Genomic DNA, 24,070 nt, shown 5'->3' on the forward strand with positions numbered 1-24,070 from the left:
AAAACATACACAGATTCATACTGTACTTCTCTTTTAATTCCTACTGTGAGAAACTTTTAGGAACTTGATGTTAATTACCTGTAAGTTTACTGCTGAACTGTTATATATGAACTGTGCAGAGAATTTTGTAAAGTAATTAGTGTAGCTTGGAAATTTAGGCCTGAAACTTTTAACTTGCTAGGGTATAGTACTGCAAAGGAGTGTTCAGTAAACTTTTATGTAGAATGAAAATTGGTGTCAGTGATTTAATTACTATGGGTTTGAAGTGGGGTAGTGAATCATTTCCAGGCAGTCTGCAGAGCTGTTGCTATCTGGGGTTTGAAGAGTATACAGCTGAAAAAAGAAGTGTTATTCAATTTTATTCATCCACAATTCAGAGTCTTTAACTTGAGCTCTTCAGTGTTTCAGAGGCATGTTCCTTGGTTCTTTTTCTGTTTGCCTGACTTCCTTCCAGAAATTCAGGTTAATTTGAGTCTTTTTAAAGCTATTATTCTTCTGGTAATATAGCAGTGCTCAAGTTTGCACCTGGATTGGATGCTAGAGCTGCAGCAGGTGCAGAATCAAAATGTGGAGTGACCTAGATTGACGTGGAGCAGTGGGCTTTAAGCAAATGGAAGGCACTTTGAGTATTAATACTCATATGCAAGGAAATGGAACATATGCCTAAACGGTGATGTAGAATATAATCAGTCCAATAAGCTGATGCATTAGTGTGCATATTTTCATTTCCGGGTCTAATTCTTTTAAATGAGAGGAGGCACTCAGACTGATACGTGGTGATGCTAGAAAGGTAACAAGTGATGAACCATGCTGGAAAAGTGTATGATTCTTTTGACAGCCTTTAGGTCATTGAACTGTGAAATTGTGATCATATGTGCAATGACTGGAGAAGAAAAGATAGTCTTAATGTTAACTGATGATAGTTTGTTTTTGAAACATTAAAATTGATTATTTGGTACTAGTTATTGTGTCTAGTCTCTGAAGATGTAGTTTTTAAGGCATTTGTTGATATTGGGGTGTTTAACCATGCTTATGTTTATAAAACTGGTTGTATTTGGCAAACAGAAAAAGTTGCAATACAGGTTGTCAGAATACATTAATGTTGGGTTTTGTTTGCACTCTTGACTCCTTGGTGTTAGACCTGTATTTAAAGTATTTAATATGGACTGCTTTTTGCCTAAAGAAATTGTGTATGATAACTTTGTAATTTTATTGAAAAAACCCAATGTATTGAAGACGCTCATGTAGGGTTTTTCAGCAGTTGTTCTGCATCAAATTCCAAGCTTAGAAGTAAGAGTCCAAAGCCTTGCCATCACAATACTTTTATTTAAAGGGCTCTTTTCTTAAATACCTTTTTCTTAGTAGATGGCTTATCATTTTATCTGCTTCCTCTATTACCACCACTGAAGCTGTGATTTTGAAACCAGAGTTGCAAACTAATTCTTAGCCAGGCATTAATATTTCATCTCTGTGCTGCTGCCTGACTCAGCAAGACAGGTTCAAGCTGGTTTGGGAGGGAGGGGAGAAACATGCTGCTTTTGTGTTCTTAGAGGGTATGGTACAGCATTTATGCTGATGTATGCTGGGGGCATGTCCCCTGGTGCTCCAGGTTGGTCTGTGTTCTGCTCCTCTTTGCTGTTGGCCTGTGAATCCTCTTGTATCCCAGGTCTGCTTTTGAGCAGCTGCGTCACGGTCAGCCACTGCGCTTAGAGAAGCCTCTGGAAGAAGTGCCTCTCTGCTTTCTGGCCTGGTCCTTGATTGTCTTTTACAACGAGCTGCATTAACCTGGCTAACACCCTCAGCAATTTTTGAAGTGGGAATGCAGCTATAGCTATAGAGTCCCAGACGTGGAAGCATTTGTTTCATGCTTTTCACAGGCTGTGTACAGTGAGCAGAGCTGAAGGTGCTACTGTATGTGGCCAAGTGTACAAATTTTTGAGACCTTATAAAAGGGCACAAAAGGGCTAATGTCAGGGCTCTCACTTGTATCAGTGTTTACTTCTGGAAGAAAAGTGAGCGGCTGACTAGTAGAGTATCATGTGGTGAATGTGAGCGGATCAGGTCTAAAAAGCTATATTCTGAGAAAAGAGAGTCTGTGCTGTTACCAGTTAAGGGAAGGTTGCTGTGGTTATCTGGAGCCTGGCAATGCTTAACTCTCATTCACTGGTTGCTTGAGAGTTTGAGGCAGGAAATTTGAGAGCTTTGAAATTTGAGAGCGGTCTGGGAGGTGGTTTATTCTACTCATACCCCACTACCTGCAGGCAGCAGACCCTGGGATCTGCAGCAGACATTGTAGTGGCTGCAGTAACTGTACACAAGAATGTAAGTGGATACCTGCGTTCTACTGTTGACAGCTTAGTATCTCTTAAATTTACATTAGTAAGGAAAAGTACTATGCCATTATTTGCAGATGTTTTTACTACCTGAGTAGCTCCTAAATAGCATTGGGAGGCCTGTGTAGCTGCTGGAAGCATTCAGCAGGCAAGAATGTCCACTGTAATGCTTGAGGCAACAGGTGGCCCTTCAGGATCCTAGTTGTTTGCTTCTCCTGCTAGGAGGAAGGGTCAGCAAAAGGCTGGGAGCAGGAAGCTGGTGAGAGCCAGAGTCTCTGCTTCGTGGCTTTTGTGGCTCATTAAATGAAGCAGGACACATTTTATGAGGGACTTGGGGAGATCTTTGCAAAACTGCTGGTGGTTGAGCAGAGGATTGCTCCCTGCCAGGTGCCTCTGTCCCCTTTGATTTACTGTGCCGCTGGCTCTGTGGGCCATTATTGCTGTTGCAATGCTTATGGAGGCTTGGGTTAGGGGGTTTTAATTAATTCAGAGGGAATGCAATGTTTTATTAGGCACAAAGTAGAAAAAGAGTCCAGTGGAAAGAAATAACTGAAACAGGGGACAAAAGTGTAGAACCAATATAGAGCCAGGATTTGTGCTGAGAAGGAAAGGAACTGTAGCAGGCCAGGCACAACAGGGGTTGCTGTTTTGCTGGTCTTGTTAAGCAGTGTCTGTATTCTTTGGAGTTTGGGAAGAACATCTCATTGAAATAGTTGGAAATTCTCCATGTCACAGGCAAGAGGAACCCATAATAGGTCAGTCTGGAAAGGGGAAAGGTTCCTCTACTGGTGACCTTCTGAAATTCATAAACAACTGTCAGCCTAGATAATACACCTCTGATTTATGTCACTCCAGGTCAGCAAAGGCATCTCTTCAATTTAAGTGAGCTCTACCAAGTATTCTGCAAGGCTCCAGGCACCACCTGAAATAATATTATGCTCCTTGCCCAGAAACAGTGACCTGTATAGTCACAGAGAAAACTGTTACCCATGGAAGTGTCGATCAGATGCAGCTTCACTATCTTTAGCTCAAGTTCAGCTGTATGATCCCTGAGCTAAGACTCAGCGCATAATTACATCTTGGGGTTGGGGGGAAAGGCAGTAGGGCAATATCCAATTGTAAAGGGAAGCTAGGCTTCTTTTTTATTTAGTAGAGCGGACTGCATTCCTGTCTGTCTGTACCTTCATTTTGCTTTCTCAGAATCCATTCTTCGTAGTTGCTGAGGTGACTTTGTGTAAAACAAAACATGGTCAGTAGCACTAGGCCTCTCCACTTGGTAGTTGGTGGTAGGTCTGGTAGCAAGGTGGTGAAGAGGGGAAGGTAAAACCAAAAAGAGTGTTCAGAAAGTAGATACCTATCTCTGTGGTGGGAGGAGTATGATCATTTTTCAACCCTTGGGTATCTTTTTCTAGGCACTGGAGAGTTATTAAATCTGGGAAACTTTTCTGCCTCATTTCCTACAGGTGTCTGATAATCTTTCTCATCTAAGAAAGAAAGAATGAGCAACTATAGATGCTTCTGAGAGCATCTGCATTGTTTTCAAGGTTGTCTGGGTTTCAATTTAAGTTGATTTACTCATGATAAGAGCAAGAAGCTCTAACAGTCTTGAAAATCTAATATTTTTCTTGGCCTTTTTGTAGATTCAGGTATGAGCATTACTTTGATTCTGCATTATTTCTGGTCTGTTATGTTTTTGCGCTGATGCTTTGTGTGAAGGTGGTGTAACAAATGGCAGTAATCTTCCAATTCCCAATAAGTGTTGCTGGACAGTGTCAGTTACCTTTACCCAAGTCTAGCTGAAATAGCCCAAAAGTTGCTTAGGTATAGACAAATGCTTGCTTATCATGGTTAGGTGATTATCATGGCATTTTAAAGTGTTAATTGATTGGGTAGTTGGTTGATGGGGTCAGTTGACAGTAAATGCACATGGCTAGGGAATTTACAAAAGGAAAAAGGTTTTCTTGCAAGTCATGGTGGCAATATTCAGGAGCTGACTTTGATCTTAGAGCTCTGGGATTAGGAGGACAGAGGAGAAGTGTTCAAAAGCAAACAGGCTAGTGGCAGCAGGTTTACTCACTGAGCACTTGCAGGCTTCATGCACTTACCCAGCATATATTTGGTCTGATTAAAACTATGGAAAATAAACCTATACAACCCTTTTAATCACCTTTAGTCTGGTAGTGTGAATTTATGTAGATTCAATCCTCTGTATCATATGACAATGACATTGTTGCTCTTCTGCACTCTAGAAGTTAATTTATCATTTTAAGTGGCCGCGGTTTTATAGTCAGCATGTAAACCTGTTTCTTATTAAATATATTTTTCCATTAATACAAATACAAGTTGAATATGTTGCATTATAATGCATTCTGGGAATATGAGGTACTTCTCCATTTTGTAATGAAGAGAATTTCTGAGACTGCATGCATGTTTTAACACATTCTTACAAAAATTTAAACTTAGATCCTTTCTCTGGTGTGGTTTGAATGATTCCATGCAGCAAGAAAAGCTCACTCTGGTTACAGAAAGCAGAAATACCAAATGGACCTCTGTTTAAAGAAAACACAGGTTTCCTAATTATTAACCAGGTTTTGTATTGTGAATGGGACCTAAACCACTACCAACAGCAAGATGTGTTCTTTGCAAAAATAATTTCAAAGATATTTCCAGTGTTGTCCATTTAGACATGCCGTCCCTATGTTCGTAATGATTTTCAAGAGACTGTTTTCCTTTGCAGAAACGGAAGGTTTTAAAATTGATACTATGGGCACCTATCACGGAATGACTCTGAAGTCTGTAACGGTAAGCTGAAAGTCTTTTCTTAAATATGTTTTACAGAAAAGCTAGTGTACCTATACATACATATATATGTAGATAGATATATATAGATACAGATACATATATATCTTGTTAGCCTGGCTGAGGCTCTGGAGGGTCACTTTGGTTGACTAACAGAATTCATGAAAGTTCTTCTCTGAAAAGATAAAACATGTTTTGATTTGGTCTGTACATTTTAGAGATCTTTGCTCAAGGGATTTGTCGGCAGTAAAAAGGTGTGCTGGGAAGGCTTTTTTGGCAGGTGGTTCTTGTGGAGGTGCAGCCTTCTTATGCTCGATTATACTAAGATACCCAGATTTTTGCTAGCTGTATGTAAGTCTATGAAGAACATCTTTCATAATCATAAGTGCTAAAACTATACTCACAAAAGAGTAGTAATAAACCTAGGTTTTGGTGTATTGCTCTGCTTCCTACTCTGCATTTAATAGCAATAATTTTGTTTAGTGGTGGAAGAATTTGACCTCTCCATTACTGTTGAAGCTTTCTAGCCTAGTGAGATGGACTTTTTATGTGACTTTACAATGCTGTCAGTGGGAATTGCTACATACATAGATGAGAGAGACCCTCAAACAGATTTCCTTTTTTCTTTTGGCCAATATTTGTCTGCTTTTGTGGGAGTGGGTTGGATGCTTTTAAACAAATACTGTTTTGATCTGCTGGTAGGTAGGGCAGATGCTACAAAACTAATGTAGAGCCCTCATTAAGGTTTTTGCCATCTGCATACCTATATAAAATCCGATGTATAGACAGCATTAAAAACTCTCCTAAATCCACTCACTTCTTCTAGTTTGCACTAATTTGAACATAAAATAGTATATTAAATGTAAATTTCTTAGAAACATTTAGAGCTTTTTCTTGTTTGATAAAAGTTCTTGCCCAAGTCTTTCATTCCCAACCTCCTCTGTACTTAAAATTCTTAAAAATAAAATGGAAGGGAACACTCTAAGAAAGAAATCTACTTAGTTCTAAACAGTGTTGTTTCTAGATTAATTCAGAAATTGATTATGTGAAGGAAGAAAATAACCCATTATGTCCAAAGATTTGCTCTTGAACCTTGCACGAATTTAGGGCTGCTTTATGAGGGATCAAGCAGTGTTATACCAAACGCAGGTTTCTGTGGTATAATATATCTGTTTTAAGTGGTGGTGTCTTGAAATGACTTATAAAATAGGTTCTGTTAAAGTTTCCCTGTGGGGAGGAAAGAAAGAAGAAAGGAAATAAAAAGCAAGACTATAATAAAGTAGAAATGTTGAAAAGTTTTGAGCTTGTCAGTATAAAAACTGTACAAGTGAAGGGATGCACAGTAACTCTAACAATGATAATTTTTAAAAGTTCATTAAGAATAATTAAGTTTTTTTATTCTAGGAATCCTAGCTCACGTATTCAGCATACTACCTAGAGTTTTGAGGTAGAGTTATTAAACTGTCCTTGCTGGTTTCTTCCATTAAGAAAGAAAATATAACTGATACTAAATTACTAGTAAATCTTTTTGCAACATACACTAGAATTTCTTTGAAATAACTATTTGAGGTATTGCATGGCTGCGCCTAAAGTATCTGGTGTCATGAGAAATATTAAAACTTCATCTGTCATTTAGCCTTTTTCTAAGAAAGAACTTGTAAGGGATTTTTGGAGCCTTATTTTCCAGACTGTTAAAAAGGTGCCCTAAATGTTTAGGTCATTCATAAATTGCGGAGACATACTGACTTTGTTTCAGGTGGGGGAGAAGTAAATCTGTTAATTATGTGCCACAGAAATGTTCATCTGGTTTTGTCTATGTTTTATCACAGGGATGGACCACATATTTCTAACCTGTAATTTTCAGATCATTGTTTCGTGTAGAATACTTAATCTCCTACAAATTTAGCCAATGAATATAATGTGTATTTCCATTAGAATAAATTATTTTCCTATTTCCTCCCTCGTTTTGTCTAGCATAAAAAAGTAGGAACAATGCACAAAAACCTGAGTAAAAACATAATATGTTAGCAAATTTCATTGGCTAAATCATAGGAATATGGAGGATAGCATTGGAATTGCCTTCTATCTACACTATACAATCTGGTATCCTCAGCGTATTGGTATAATCCCCTTCTCAAAAATTTCAAAGGAGTTGTAGTGTTAGGTAGCTCCTTGTTAGAGGCTGTCTTCAAACTTCAGACCTCTGATTTCCAGAAGAATGGTGAAACGGTTAATTTTTATGCTATTGTTCTCCTTGACTTGGATAGTTCCTCTGTTTCTTCTATGGTGTTTGTTTCCATTAACATACTTATAGAGAGCAGTCATATTCTCTTAAGACTTCTTCTTTGGCTTGGCTAAGCAAGTCTTATTGTGAAATAAGTGTTCAGCTCCCATGTGAGTTTTCTTTCTCTAGCTATTCCAGTTAGAATTCATCTGTTTATTCAAGCACGGAGAAGTAAAATTTCATGGAGTCTTTGAAGTGAGATCTCACCAATGGTTTGTAGAAGGGCATTAAGAATTCCGTACTGCTTTTGAAATTATAAATTTTGTCTTGAGGTAGATGAATTAGGTATTTTACTTTGTTCTTTATCACTTCTTTGTATCTTCTTATTTTGGTTCTATTTTCCACTTTGGTTATGAGTTGCATGTTGGATGAGATGTTTATCCTCGTGTGGTGGTTAATTTAAGTGTTTAATGTTATTGGCAATACCATCTACCCTGACTTTTGTTCTCTCAGTGTTATCTTGATTACTTTGGCTTCCTTGTCACACATTGTCCTTTATTTTCTTTGTCTGAATGAAGCAGTTTTGCTGGTTAGTCTTCTCTTTAAAAGGTTTATGGAGTCATTAGCTTCCAAAAGTTTTGATCTTGTTAGCAATTGGAAAAAACTTCGTAGACATATGCTGATTACCTGGAATGTAAACCATGACCCGCTGCCTGGAGTTGCCCACCTGCTTCTCATGTAAAATTTGTAAGAAGCTTTTATTTGTTTTGTGTCATATTCCCTACATGTCTTCCACTTGCACTCTGGCTCATTATAATTCTCTGTAATGATTTTTATGAAATATGCAAAATTTCTGTTTTGTGTTTGTTCTTGCTGAAATGTGAGTTGTCCTAGATGCTTGTTCTTTTTAACAGCAAAACAAAAACTTCTGCATCTTGACTGCCTTCTTTTCATCAGTGATGTTGGAAACTTTCTTAGCATTCAACATTTATGCCAGAACAGATGGTGAATGGTGGGCTTTTTCTGAAGTAATGTCAGCTAAAATAACTTGTGCTGCTGGCAGTTCTTGCCTGTAAAAGGGTTTTTGCTTAATTGGCATACTTACTTTCTCTTAGGAAGAACTGACTTATTAGATGAATTTTTATTGTGAAGGCATGATTTCATTATTCTGGACCTGGAATTGTTTATAACAGGACATCTTCCTCTGAAAGCCTTTTTTAATACCTTTGGCATCTTCTATTTGGTTGAATTGCTCATGTTTTGGAAACAAGTAAGCTAGTCGTGGTAGCTTTTGCTATGTAGTTACCCAGGAGATCATATTGCAAATTGTGCAGCGTGGCTTTTAGGAACCTACAGAACTACTTGCATGCTTCACTTCAAAGCTTAATCCCCTGTATAGCAGGGCAACTTGTGGGTTTTTAAGTGGGAAAGTTTGCTGTTTAAGATGGATCAAGTAAGAGCTATGGAAGATAAGTATTTTAGTGTTTTCATACCACACAGGCTGTGAGGGAACGCTGAGAGAGAATCTTAAGCTGATGTTCTCAACGTGTGCTTTTCTTACTTGTGTAAATTCGACATGTTCAGGGCATTAGCCTTCTGCTTTTCTAAAGAGAAATGTTAACTTGGGATCTAAGCCAGTGTCATGTAGTGGAAGCCTAGAAAGTGGGTCTGACCTCTTATATGGAACGAAATTGAATTTTGGACTACTGGTTCCTGTGACTAGAGTATGTGAAGTATTTAGCTGTTCCTATAGCTTGAGATGTCAAGATCAGAAGAAACTAGCTACCCACACCTATGCCAAGGTACGGGAGAGGTTGCTTGTTCTATGGGTGTCTAATAAAGCTGGCTTATATAGATCTGTACTAAAGTGTATCCTCTTCAAAGCTGAGGCATGCTTTGTATTGACTGTGTGCACTTGCAAATAATATTTTTTTTCTCCCTGGCAATAATAGTCACGGTGATGCTGGTTTTATGAATCTTTGCGGTTTTTTTCTTAAGTTTTCATGACTTTCATATGAAAGTAAGGAAGAGAGAGAGAGCCTGTGGAGTTCTGCAGAATGATTTCCTCCAAGTTCTGAGAGTCTTGACTGGCCATGAACTGTGATTCAGTGTGGTTATAAACTTGGGTGCAAGCAAATAAGATCTGTGTAGTACTGCAGTAGGCCCTTGTAGAAATTACTCTGTTGTCTTTCCTAATTGCTAAAAGCTCTCCTGTTTTTTAACTTCTGGTTTCTTTTAGTATTCAAGGCTGCTGAAGCTCAGGAGCTTCCTTTGTCTTTTGTTTTTGCTGATGGTAATGGAATCTGTCATTGATCGTCTGCACTCATAAGCAGCCAGAACTACTGTTGCCATTTCTTTCTCTTACTTTTCAGTAAACAGGTGGATACAGCAGCTCTTTTAGGTATTGAGACGATATCCCTACCAGATAGTTTGGGGCTAAGAATCAGTGTAGTTTAGCGCGGGTTTCAGTTGAGGCACTTGGCTTCTAGCAAACCCAGATGCAAATTTCTGCAGTGTATTCAAACATGTAAGTTTTATCTCTAGTAAGAAATTCTATGTAAGTTTTCAGTGCTTTTTGAGTTCAGTGAGAATGTTTTTTCTACAAATTAACAAAAGTAACATCCATCTTTCCAATGTAAACTACCAGGCTTTACAACAATCTCTCCATTTTAAAATTACCCTAGGTAAGCATACGAGACTGTCAGTAATTAAAGAAAACACATTACATTTCAGTTGAAACATACATTCCATAGTCCTGGCAGAAAACAACTAATAAAAAAAAGGGGGTCCCTATGAAAACCACAGCGGCTTAATTTCAGAAGAATTGGAAGGCTGATTCAGCACCTTTAAGGTCAGCAGCTTATTTCATCAATCTGTGGCCACTGTCAGATTTTGAGCATTAAGTAATCAAAGGATGTTGCTGTTATTGCCCCCAGAATCTTTTGAGTATGGTATAATTTTGGTGATTTTATTATTTTAACTGAGAGGTGAACCTCTGATGTATTTCCAGAGGATTAGAGTGTAGTAGAATGAAGGGAAATGCTAAGTTTCTGACACCTTAAAGAGTGGGCCATTTGGAGAGAAAGCATTTCAGGGCAGAAGCAATCAACATGGGGTGTGTATGTATATAATATAAAAGACTTCAGATAATTGATATCTTTCTGTGTAAGGAGGTAAATCCACGAGATCTTTTTTTTAATCTATTGTGAGGAATTAAGATTGTGATTCAGTGCCGAAACTTGAAGTGACTTTTCAGAAGCATATGGTGGAATTGGACGTTATCTTTCAATGCACAGATAAATAGCACTTACCTTTAAAAAACAGATAAATTTAATGCATCCTAAATATGAGATAGGAAAGCTATAACTACTTATCCACATGTCACCATTTTTGTGTCTTGTGCTAATCTAATTAAAATATCTGAGACCAGTGGAATTGAGGGAGGAGTCAACAAAACAACAGACTCTTTCAAAGCGTTTGAAATGAGTTCTGAATTGGAGCATAATTTTCATGCAGTCTGTGCATAAGCTGGTTATTGTTCTTGATGCGAGTGTAACACCAGCCTGCCCGTGCCCCCGCTCCCCTACGCGGGCTGAATAGCACTCTGTGAGCTCTCTGTATGCCTGCTTTCAGTCTTTAACCATCAAGAGGAGATGAGGAAAACTGAAATAATTGTCTATTTTAAGAATGTTCATAGGTGATGCTGGAGGTAGACTTTTATTTTCATTGGATTTATAAATTTTTTTCATGTTAAGTATATTTATCTGGAACTGTAATTCAGCCATAACCATGAGGTTCTCAGTCCATGAGGGTTAAGGACTAGGACACTGACTACTAACTCAAAAATAAATAAATAAATAAAAGTCTCTGAGCTGGAGAAATGATTTTTCTCCAGAATAGTTTGCTAGCAACCTTACACTGCTCTGGGATAACAGAGTAGGAGGACTTGTGCGTCTATATTACTCTAATGAGAGTGGATGAAATGCAACCAAATATCCTAAGAACTATTACTGTATTTTATATTTAAGGTCCACATAATAATTTCAGTGGCTGGCATTTCATTGCCTCAGTTGTGTTTCAAACATTAAATAAATTACTCTCCCCTAAAGAGTTTTAGTATAAATAGTCAAGCTTGTGGAGACCAAGGAAAATCACACACAAATACTGCTTTCAAGAAACCGTGTTAGGTTGAACAATGCTGCACTCATTTTCTCAGCTATTGTAAATAATATACATCTGTGCCAAGTTATCTTGCCGTTGTACTGCATTATACAGTAGAACTGCCTGTTTTGTTCCTCGTAAGTTTTCTTTATTTTAAGACTATGAGCTGCAAATTCGAGAAGAGTGGATGTTGTATAACCCGTCACACATCTGGAATTAGGCACTGCTGTGTTGCCTAGTATGTTACTGAACAAAAGGGGGAGCAAGACCTGGAGCCATCTAGCTTTGTTACTGAATGAACGTGTCTGAAGTCACTGTTCTGTGTAGAACTTGATTGTGTCAGCATGCTAAGTGTGCTTGTGGCATGCCTGTCAGGTCCTTGAGTGGTTTAAATGGAGGAGTGCCAGTAGGAGAATCCCCATATATTTCTGAGTATCCATTGAAGTGGAGCTTTAGACACCCAGGGAGCTTTACTAACAAAAGCTTGAGAGCCTTAAGAATTCTTGGTATGAATTTTAAGATGACTTGCTAGACCTGTCTTGACCTAAAGCTGAATGATATGAGTTTATTTGCTAGCCCTATGGGTGTCCCTTGAGAAACTCATCTGCCATGTACACTGTGTGCTATGGCTTAGATCCTTTGTGAATGGTTCAGAAGTCACTCATATTTGGAAACATGACCCCAAATAAAAATGTTATATGAAACTTTGTGCTCTTTGAATTGGATGTCCGCTTTCTGCTTGAATGCTGTATAGGTGCTTAGATTCACCTGTGTTTCTCAGGCCTTAAGGTTCATCTGTAATATCTATTAATAAAAGTTTTATAGGGCATTGTGCAGTGACACCAGCTAAACTTGAGTGGTACCAGCTACTTGAGCTGTCCTAATTGTTCTGAACGATTAAACATCATGTGCTTCATGTAGCTTATGTTTAACAATGTTGTCAACATATTTCCCTCTACAAATTATCTCCAAATGTCTACTGAATATGTAATAGATGCATCTTCAACTGACAGTTCGTTTTCAAATTTCTTCCAATGGGGAAAGAACAACTTTGCTATTAAGTAGTGTTGTAATTATTCACAACTATTGAAGGCGGTATAAAGGTCTTATGACCCAGTAGAAATGAGCGTGTGACAGGTGGGGGACCAGAAGGTTGTTTACTTTAACATTCCTTTTTCTCCCTGCAAGTTTATCCATATGTGCCAAAACAATCAGGTGGGTAGCCATCCTACTGACTTTGAATAAGAGTTTTAACAAAGTTTCGAAGGTTTCCAACATACTTCGCAATTTATGATACAGTAACTAAATCAAAGGTACAATTCAAGCATTTAATGATCAGCTGAGCCATTTATGTAACTAATCTGAGATGACTGAGTCAAGATTTCCTTCTCTGTTCAGTGCTTGAGATCATACAATTGCCATTACGCCATGTGATGTTTTGCTGCTTGGTTATTTGCTCTTAATGGAGTCAGACACAATTCATTATTTGTGGAAACAAGTTTTCTGTTTGGAGTACTTGCCTGTATGTAACTTAGCATCGTGGTTGTATCTGTTTCTGAACTTGGAAAGTAGGATAGCTTGATTATTACCCTAGCAACATACATAGGAACATGCCTCAAATCCCAGTCTCAAGTACATCTCACTTGTGCTACTTACTACTACTAAGTTAAGCCAGAGCAAATCCTCCTGAGTTTTTTTTAAGTCCTGTACTTTTTCTTTATTGTCAGGGTCCTCTCTGAATGTTCTTATGGACTGTTGTTTCAACTTGTGGACTTTGTTCTGGAGTTGCTGTTTTGAAGGTTCACCTCCTTTCCTCCTCCTGGCAGTGTGGGTTTGTTTTGGGCTTGGTTCTTGAACTGTCTTTCTGTATGTGGCTCCAAGCAGAGAGTATCTCAGTGTGGCAGACGTACTTAATGGGTGAACAGTTATTACAAGAGTGTGTTATAGGCAGGTGTCCTTTACTTCATCAGAATATGTAAGGCAAAGAGGGTATTTTCTAAGCACATCAAACCTGCAGGGCTCAGAATTGAGACAGATCTTTGGAGGTAGATGTTAATGAAATGTTAAGGTAAGAACCGTGGTTCTCAGTCTTTTGGGGGACAGATTATAAGTGATGTCATTCAGCACTATTTCAACGTAGTGCAATATCACTAATGAGAAGGTTCAGTCAGAATAGCAAAATAGGTGATATTTTTAAGCCTTTAAGGCATTTCCTCCTTGCACCATTTCAGAAAGCAACTGATTAAGGCTGGCTATATTTTGTTCTCTAACTTTATGTAATTTTATTGTTCCTTCAAAATCCAGGTGTTAATCGGCCGGTGTCTTCTATGCAGCCACATGCTGTTGCTGTTTGAATCTGCATCCTCGCTTTCAGGATGTTTAAATGTGTGTTATTTATCTTTGATGGGCCAACCTGTGGGCAGAGTCCTGTTTTGCTACTGGTGGTTCTGGATACGGTCTGTTTCAGCATAGGCTTCTCATTAGGTAAATGCCGTAAAGACTATATAATGAACTCCACATTAGTTGTGGCTCATTCTAGTAGCATTTCAGTAATACTGATCGTACCTTCTGGAATATACCTTTGACTGTGATCTGCTGAGCTGCCATCTGGAGCTATATTAAAGTTTTCACTGAGCAATATGCCATTGAGGAAACTACTTGCATCAATGCTGCTGGAAGGGTGGTTCTTTGGTCTTCTTGATCTAAAACTCTCAAAGACACTGTTCAGCTAAGCTAAGTTAGTTAAGGGGGACCTGTGTATATATGCAAGTGCATGTAGGTAAACATTGAAAGATGTATCATCTGTTTTAATCATCATTCACCACTTTCTATTTTGCCCCTTTTTCTTCCCAAACGGATTGTGGAATTTTCTGGATGTTTTTGGTTTAGGGCTTTTCTAGGTCACAGGAACTGTTATATATACTTTTTAATATATATATATATATATATACACACACACTCTCTTGAGATTTAACACTGAAGATGCTGATTGGATAAAAAAAACCCATCTGGTTTCTAATCTTTGAGTTCATAAATGCACAGTGTGAATGAATTTCTTTGAGATAAAACATTCTGATTTTCTTTTGAAGTGTAAAAGTGATTCTCACATTTTTGTTTGCTCCTGTGTGAACATATTAAACTTCAGTACTTACTATTTCAAATAACTGTTTGTCCAGTGTACTTAAAGTGTCAAATTTATCTAAAGCGGTTAGTAAACGGAAAGAAATTGATAAATATCTTTGAGAATAACTGCTTTATTACAAATACATATTTTTATTACCTATGGTATAAAACTTTTGGTTAGACTTCATACAACCGGAATACTAATAAAGAGTGCTTTTATTTCATCTTACATTACCATTGCATTTGGCAGACTAAGTTTTAGGAAGTTGAACTATTCAGTTGGGTTGCTGCTTTGGGAGACTGAGGATGTATTACTGGGATTAAAATATCTCACTTTTTTGGTTCTTTGAGGTTAAAAGCAGACGATGCTTTCCTTCCATAAAGGTGTATGAGTGGGTTTTGTGCGTAAGTAACAAATATGCTTTTAAAATCCAGTTAGAGTGTGAAGCAAAGTTTTGTGTAACTAAGCAAAGTGATGTAGTGATGTGATAACATGGTTTATAGTTAACTGTCAGTCTAGTTGCTGTGAATTCATATTACTTTTAATTAAGAATTTAATTCTTAATTCTAAGTTTCTTCATAGGGAATAAAAGTAATGTGTGTTTTCTCTATAATTACCTAAGTCTCTCTTCCACCTCTAAGTAAAGTGTGTATCTATCTCCTCATACCCTCCCTTGACCTGGAAGGAAGTGCAGTTGATGAGTTAGAGATGCTTGCTTTTGGGTGGCTTGGTGCTGCCATTTTGAGGAGATAGAGAAAAAGCACTGCCTGCCTTTCCCTCCTTGCGAGCAGTAATTTGAGCGTTTTGTTTCCCTGGCCAGAGCAATTGTCATAAAAATTGACAAAGGCAATAACTTTTCTACAGGTTTTATTGAAGTTGGAAAGCAGGTTCAGAATATACTGTGGAAGAAGAGAAGGAATGTTACTGAAGTAGGCTGCTAACAAATCTGTCTCCTGAGGGGGGAGGAAAAAACCTCTCCTTTTACTTTGGAATAAGGAGACCTGAGGGTGCGTCATGCAGCAGTACTTATCAGTCCTACTTATGAGTTATCTTTGGAGCAGTTGATGCAAATCAGGCAAATAGATTACAATATTACTGAAAGTAAAATGGAATCCAGTTGTTGTTAAAAATATAACATGCCTGATTGTGTTTTTATTGTTAAAGTAAAACAGAAGACTTCTGGATAGAGAGAGCTTTATAAGGTATTAAGCCAAATACTTTGTAGGTAATATATACAATAAATTATAATATACACAACATATACAGCTACCTCATATTGGTCTATAAAATCTGTTCTGTTTTAGGGTGACATTGTATGCCGTAACAAACAACTGATTTTTATAGTAGGTTTCACATGTATAATTAGGTCTGGAAAATAATGTCATGGAAAAACTTCCAAAAATATCTGGACATGAACAGCAGGTGAAATGTAGATTAAAGTAGTAAAATACATACTAGAATACTGAATGGATCACAATGCTATCTTAATAATTAAAAACTAAAGAGACTCTCGACTGCCTGGTGTAATGTTACATCTGGTTTTAAAGGGTAGTTTTATAGTTGGCTCACGTCTCGTATGTGGAGCTTGAACACATCGACTTCCTTGTTCATACCTGAAATCTTTTGAAAATTTTATTTACTTGTTTGTTACAGGTGCCATTCTGACTAATGAAGGAATAGCCTAATCAGGCAGTTTGCTCACCTTTATTTGGATGTACTAAATATTTAATGAGAGTAACTTTAATACGCATGTTATTGTACTGTACAACAAGACCACATACTCATATGTTTCTTGTATTCCTTCCCTTAGCAGTTCTCAGCAAGATTCTTTATGTCCTTTTATTTTCTTCTCTGGAAGGCTGCCTGTAGTTAGCTGGTATAATCAAACAGTGTGAATTGCAGTTCTTTCAAATACAAATATAGGTATTAGATCCTTTTAAAAAATGAGTAACAATAATCCATATGCAGGAAACATTTTATAGATAGAAATTTACAGTATACAGAAAACATTTTCAAGCATTATTCTATCACTCCTTTATATGGAGCTGAGAGGAAAAGAATATAAAAGGTAATAAGTATTCAACATCCTCCAGGTTAAGATCAAGAATGTGCTATCTGGAAGCAGTAGTTACTAGTATACTAATATTTGTGAAAGTTCTTAGTTATGAATAAGAATCACACCTTTAAGGAAATATTGCTTTTTCTGATGCCTCTCATAAGTGGAATGAAAATGATTGATAAACCTGACATTTAATATTTGGCAAACTTCAAGGAGTTTCTGCCTTATGTTCAGTGAAGTGATGTTTCTTTAGTGAAGCCATATTTAAACTGTATTAAAATGCATAAAGATATATTGATATTTCACAAATGTGGCATAACTAAAGAATGCTCACAGCTTTAAGAAATATGTTGGGGGGGTTGGCCCCCCTCCCCTATTTTTTAATAAACAAAAGACTCACTTTGACTCAAGTAGGCTTGGCAAATTTTCTCTCCTACCACGTTCCCCGCAAGGAAGCTAAATTAATTCTGTCTGTAAGAAGATTAAAAGCTGATGGGGTGGGCAGATGTTTTCTTTTCTCAAGGGTGAAGGAAGTAGAATCAGGTTCTCTGGCAAATCTGAAGGTGATGGGGGAAAATGTTCTGCTTCTAGTTAAATTGCAAAAAGGCACTAATGCCTTTCTGTAATAAATTTGGGGTTTTTGGTTTCTTTTTTTTGTGTTGGTGGGGAGGGAGTGCGCTCCGTCATTTTTAAGCTGCTTGTGCTTTGTGACGTTATCTTGGTGGAGGAAAAAGATGTATTCTGGTTTTATTAATAGTTCGTTCACTCTAACACTGATCTGTAGTGAATTTGGTATACTTAAATGTAGGTGTTACTGTGAATTGTATTTTGCTTTTTAATTCTTTTTCACTGTAAAAATTTAAAGCTTAGTACTTCTCTACATAGAAAGATATATGCTTATTTAAATCTGGGTTCTGTTAGTTTTCAGTTCTTTTGATTAATATGTTAATATTTTTATTTTCCATTGATAAAGCCCTGGCTGAAGTCATGCTTATTCCTTCTTACCAAGCTGCTGTAGGAGAGACTCACGGGGGACGCTGTGTGCTTTCTAGCAGTATTCACAGGCCTTCTCTGATACAAACTGATTCTTAACCGCTGCAGCCTATCTTCAGCTGTCGTAGCCTCCAGCCTGCTGCTGAACTGGGAGCTATTTAAGAGTTTAAGTTCACAAGTTATCTGCCTTTTTCAGCATCAGATCTTCCTGGATTCCCATCTTGTTTAGGGATTTCGTGACACACAAATAGACTTCTGGAAGTGCCTGCACACTCAAGCATATGTTAATCGAAGAGTAATAGCTGTGTGTAACTTTGGGGGAGGAACCTCTGCCCTGTCTGAAAATAGATCTTTTTTTCTTCCTGGTAGCCTTTGAGTTTCAGTCAGTCAGTGCCCTTCAGGGATTCAGGGATCTTCTAGAACTTCCTCCCAGCCTTGTCTTGGAGCTGCTGAGCTCCCCAATACAGGATTTGTTTTAAAGGGTTAAAACTTTAAGTGATTTTTCATTTGTAATTAAATATCTTGGGTCTTTCCAGGGTGAAGCTGTTGCCACCTGAGTGTGGCTAGGAGTCATTAGGAAGTTAAGAGTCTTCAATGATCGTATCCATTTTCCTGTTAAAGCAAGTGCTTCATAGTTCTGCCATTCAGAAATAACCTTTTCTCCTTAATACAAAGGATGATGCAATCTAATATGGCAATATACAAGTATTCCTTAAGGCTATATCTAGATCAAGGCACTCAAGCAAATTAAAGCGAATTACCAAAGTGTACAACATCAACACTCGTAAGTTATAATGCATTAAATTGCCATTGGCTGGTGATGTCTTTAGGAATAAAATTACTTTAGTTAGCTGTAGTTTAATTTCCTTGGTTTACAGTGAGTGAAGGCCAATTTAATCCTGCATTAGAAAATTAATGTGGGAATTTAATGCATTTAAATTAATATGCTTTGACTTCTCACCTTTACTTAAATCTTTATAAACCTTTAGATCATTGGTTAGCCCATTAAATTTGGGAGCAGCTTCCCCGGACTGACTTACGCATTTCCTGCATCTCTTGTGCTGAGGTCCCATTTCTTAGTGCTGTATGCATGCACTGCTAGCTCATGTAGGATTACAGATTTAATCTGAATCAGAGCCACAAATAAAATTGAACTATTGTTCTTCAGTCCAGGTAGTAATGGCTAGATTATACAGAACTACGATGGTGTTTAGTAAATAGCCTGTAAAAGCTGTGTGTTTTCCAGCATCTTCTGGATTTCCTGTACATTTCGAGTACCTTTTTAAAATTTTCATAATGCAGTTATTCTGTGCATATTTAAAAATAAAAGATGCAGAGGTCTTTTTGACCTCTGGTTTTATTTAGCTTGGCAAACTCAAGGGTAGTTGATTTTGCTTTCAGTTTTATGTAGCAAGTTTGGGGTCTTCAAGGTGAGAAGGGAGTAGGAAATTAAATTGCTGTGGATGTTTAATAGCGTGTTTATTTTGGGGCATAGTCAATCCTTTCACACTTTACTTCAGTTGTTATTACATAGAGAGAAACACTAATTTCCAGTACTTAAACTGATCTGTTGAAGCCTACCACTTAAAATTAATCTCATTTACTTACTTAAGCTGCTTAGGGCAGCATATTTTGTCTTACGGTTCCTTTGGTGCTTGTCCTGCCTGTGTATTTCCCCAGAAGTGTGGCTTTCCTTGGTTTTGCATCTTTTGTCTCTGTGCATAGAATTGAGACACTTACTGAAGTGTCTCAATTTTAAAAGTTTAGAATAATGGGCAGTAATTATGAAGTATTTCTACTGAGGTTTTTTTATATCTTTCATTTAATGTAGTTAGGAGCAGCACAGTAAATTTGTAATTTCTACTCCCATACCACATATATGGAGGATGGTTTAGTCTCAGATGAAAACATCCCTAGAGTTGAATCTGTACAGGTGAATTTCAGTGTTCTATCCTTACCCTTTTCAGTAAATGGAGAAAATCAGGTAACATTTCTGAATTGTTGGATAACTTATATCAACTGTTTAGGGAGGTCCTAATCAACATTCATACTTACTGGATTTTTGTCTATTCTGTATTGGTGCACTGGCAAACCATTGAAACAAGTCAATTTGAATTGGTCTGATATCATTTGATGCCACTGTTAAACAAAGAGTTGGTCTGCAATATATGACCAATCCTCTGGTGACATCTAAAGGAGTTAAGCTTATTCGTAAGCTTTGAAAAAATTGTATAGAAAATTGAGAAACTGTAGTTCAGTATTTATGAGAACCAGACAGGCTTGTGTCATCTCTTCTCAATGGGGTCTTAAAAAGTGATGTTTAAGGCGTTAATGTTCACTTGTTTAAAAAAAGACCAGTTAGAAATTTCTCTGAGAGAGAAAGTTTTAGCTGTGAAGAGGTGATTGTCAAAGGGAAGTAGGACAGCAAGAAAAGAAAGCTTTATTGACCATTATAAATGGAATTCAATTTCTTTGACTTCCCAAAAGTTTGGGATGAACTGTGAACATGGATTCTTGTGTCTGTATTGGCCACTGAAACCAACTAAATGCCAAATTTATTAGCTTGCTCTCTCTCCTATGGTGACACATCTTGTTGTGATGATTTTTTTCACTTCAAGTAATTGACAAAGCCAGTGTAAAATATGTTCAGCAAATATCTAAAGCTGTTTTTACCTAAGAGTCTCTAAGTGTCACAGAAAAAAACCCAGAAATTATCCAGCACCTTACGTTATACCTCTGGATATGATAAACAATGTGATGGCAAGCCACTCAACCTTCTGACATGGTTGAATCAGTCCATCCTTTCAGAGCATGAGCACCCTGCAACTCTGCAGTTTATCTTAACTTTAAACTGGGTCATGCTTGTATATGTTGAAATGGCTGTACCAGCTAGTATATTCTTTTCAGCATTTGAAACTGATGCAGAAGTACTATGCTATATCCTAGCTAGAATATGATAGCATGTACTGCTTTATGCAATTCAATTGTACATGGGTGGTGAGAAAAAAGAAGAGGCACTTAATGCTCATTATGATCAGTTTTGTCATGAACATTCTAGGATTCATCTGTTCTGTGAGTAAATCAAGGTATTATGAATCCAAGTATTATGTTAGTACTTCAGGTGCTAATACTCACAAGTCCAAGAGAATATTGTGTTAAGAAACAGGAGGACGGGGGGACGACAACCCCTTTATTCCATGTAATCTCTTCTGCAATGAAAACTTTTTAACAGAAGTTTAATAGATACTTTTAATCTCACAGAACTGGAAGAGGTAAAACATTAATATTTGGCTGTCATGAGTCGTCTTAGATGCAACAAAAGTAATGTTTCTCAAAGGCTCGGTTTATGGAATGTGTGCAGATGAGGTTAGAGAAAGCATGTGTTCATGTATGTAATTTTTTTTATGAATAGCAGGAGGGGTAGGGAAGAAATACAGTTGTGTACTTTAGTTTTTCCATTCTGCTTTGCTGGTGTGAAATTGGACAACAAATCATTCAGTGTTTAACTTTTACAGGTAGAAAATAAGGAAGTTGTAGAGCAAAAAAAAATAAATTAAAAAATGGTTGAGGGACCAGGCAGTGCAAATTTTTAAATGATTATGGCAGCATTGTATTTTACTCCAGCTTAAAGCCCCCAAAGTATTGGCAGAAGGCTATCATTCCTTTATTAACTTTAATGAAAGTTGGATATCTCAAGTTGTTTGCAGTGTCCATTTCTCAACTGAATTTTGATTAGAAAGAAAATCATACCTTTACTGGATGTAGCAAGCTAACTTGCCAACTTTTAAAAAGGGGATAATTCACAGCTGGATAGTATGAAGTAGTAACTATGGCTTCTAAATCTGAATAAATTATAATTTTTGTAAAGTAAAAGAACTGTTACCTATCATTCTTCCTCTAATTAATTGTTATTTTTTACCATTTTGAGGATTCAGGAAGAAGATTAGCATTTTTAAGTAATATGGTTAACTTTCAAAATAGGTAAACCATCTCAAATTTGGTGAAATGGTAGAAGTAATCTGCTGCATCAAGTTCTAAAAATAATTTCAGATTTGAAAGACAGAATTTTCTCATGACATTAATATAGGCATTATTGAAAATACTTTTCTGTTGAAGATAACATTTATATAGGAACAATGTCGTTTCTGTGGGTTTGTTGGTTTTTGTTCTTGTTTTTTTCCCCTTTGGTATGCCTCAGCATACACTCAGCATAAGCTTTGTAATTTGCTTTTTGAGGAACAGATGTGCTGGTTGTCCCCTCAGGTATGTACATGATATTTACTTTTATTTTAGAGTCTTAAGTAATGTTAGGAGTACCTCTGAATTGTAATCTTGTTCCTTAAAATTATTGGGACATAAAAATGATACCCTTTTCTACATTAAAAAACAATCAGTAAAATACAATACTTTAAATTATTCAAAGATAATACAATGGGAAATTGGTTATTCTCCTGATTCAGAAGGCTGGATAATTGAGTTGAATTTTTATGTCTACAAAAATCAATGCCTAGGTGGACTTTGGAGGAATGCCTATAAAAAGCCTGGCATTTGCATTAAGTAGCAGTACTAAATTTTTGACTGACTCACAGATGGTGTTTTCCAGTGTTTCGTTTTTGTTTTATCATCTTGCATCAACCTGTGTGTTATGTCACAACAGGGTTAAATTATGACATAGATTTTTTTTTTTTACACTGAATTCATGCTTCTTTTGGAAGTGACAGTGACATAGAAATCCTGGATAAAACCTTGAATATCTCTCTTATTCTCAAAATATTTTTTAGACCTCACCTTATTTAAATGCAGGATATGCTAAATATTTAGTAAAGGCAGTGCGCAAGGTTTTAGTTTTCCTTGGTGACTTTGGTATTTCATTTACAAAGGACTTCTTGTGGCAGTTGGTTTTTCTTGTTTTAAGCTTTGACCTTACTGAAACGCAGGAACGCTTGACCCTTCCACAAGAAAAGATGTGGTGGGTTGTGGTTTTTTCAACAGTGGAGGGATTTGGTGTTTTTATGGTGAATGCATGTTTTCAATTTTTTATTTTAATACAAAACTTCAAAAAGTGTTGAGGGAAAGAACTGTGATACTTAACTCTCTGAGGACTTTTTATCTTTAGGCATGGCTATTTCCTCTAGTCTGATTTTTGACATCTTGGGATTTTCTAAACCTTTAAGGATTTCCACACTGTTCTCAGTTTCCTCATCTTTTCCAGTTGAATTAATTGCAAGACAATATCAAAACAAGTATCCTTAAAATGATAGGATGAGAAACGTGTTTTACACACTGCTTTCTAATGAGGTAAGAAGAAGACTCCTCTGTTATGCCCACACTGGGCATCTGGGAGATCAGAGTGAGTGGTTCACTGAATATTCCTATTAAGCAGTTGAAATGTCAATAATATTAGATAAAGCTAAATGGGTTAAAAGGAAATGGATGCGCTTGTTCTGATGCATATGCTTAGAGGCATGCTTGTATATTCTTCAGTATAACTTGGCCTCCAGTGAGGTAAAGCAGCTTGCAGGGTTTTCTTACTTTAAAAAGTGTATATTGGCTACAAACTGATAAAGACTGTAGAAAAACAGCGTTTTCCTCCTTCTCCTCCTCCTTTCTGGGGCAAATGATATCTGGAAGATAGCAGCAACAATTCAATTCACTCTTTATAAAGCGTATTCTCTCAAACCTTCCCAGGAGAATGAAAGTCCTTTGAGAAAAATCCTGTCAACGATTTTAGCAGTCTTGACAATCCTGTACACCAACTGTGCACAACTTAAGTGTTCAGATGGAAACCTTTGAGAGTACATAAAGCTTTAAGCCATGAGTACTCCCTGTGCTGGAGGGACTGGGGGTTTTTTGAGAGTGGTAATTCAAGGTTACTGCCTCGGTCAGAATGTTTTGACCACAAGCATAATCTTGAGAAAAGCAAAGGGAATGGTTCGTACCCTGTGGTTTGAGTTACACTGCAGTTAGCTCATGAACCAAAATGCATCATTACTATCATCCAGTTAACGTTATCATGAAAACTGTCAGATTTAAATGCTTAAGAGAGCTCTTCTAACTGTTGCCATGGTAATACCAGAACAGCAACGTGGTAGTTTTCATCCATATCCCATGTTCAGCTAAATTCCTTTGCAGTCATTTAACTGTGAAAGGAAAGTATGATATTCTACGAGGCCAGATTTCTTTAGAGTTAACCAGGGACAGATGAAGACTGGAATTAACTCTTTTTTTCGAAAATTAAATGTAAATCCTAAACAGAAGCGTTCTAGTTTTCTTTGCTTTTGGTTTGACTATGCACTGACAGTTCTATATGTAAAATACTCTCTGTGGACTTACTGACCTGCTATTCATGCTGTCGTGTCATGTCTTGTAATTACTTT

At 37.1% G+C, this 24,070-nt stretch overlaps 1 protein-coding gene across 1 annotated transcript in view; it reads left to right on the plus strand.

Annotated features, from left to right (window-relative positions):
• The window catches only part of CDC73 (cell division cycle 73), a 108,834-nt gene that overhangs the window by 32,798 nt on the left and 51,966 nt on the right, over nt 1–24,070 (plus strand). The window contains exon 10 of the mRNA XM_064454740.1: nt 5,071–5,135. Within this exon, the coding sequence (XP_064310810.1) occupies nt 5,071–5,135 (65 nt within the window). The remainder of the gene's footprint in view (nt 1–5,070; nt 5,136–24,070) is intronic.

Source organism: Phalacrocorax carbo, chromosome 6 (genome assembly GCF_963921805.1).
Source record: "Phalacrocorax carbo chromosome 6, bPhaCar2.1, whole genome shotgun sequence".
Classification (NCBI taxonomy): Eukaryota; Metazoa; Chordata; class Aves; order Suliformes; family Phalacrocoracidae; genus Phalacrocorax; species Phalacrocorax carbo.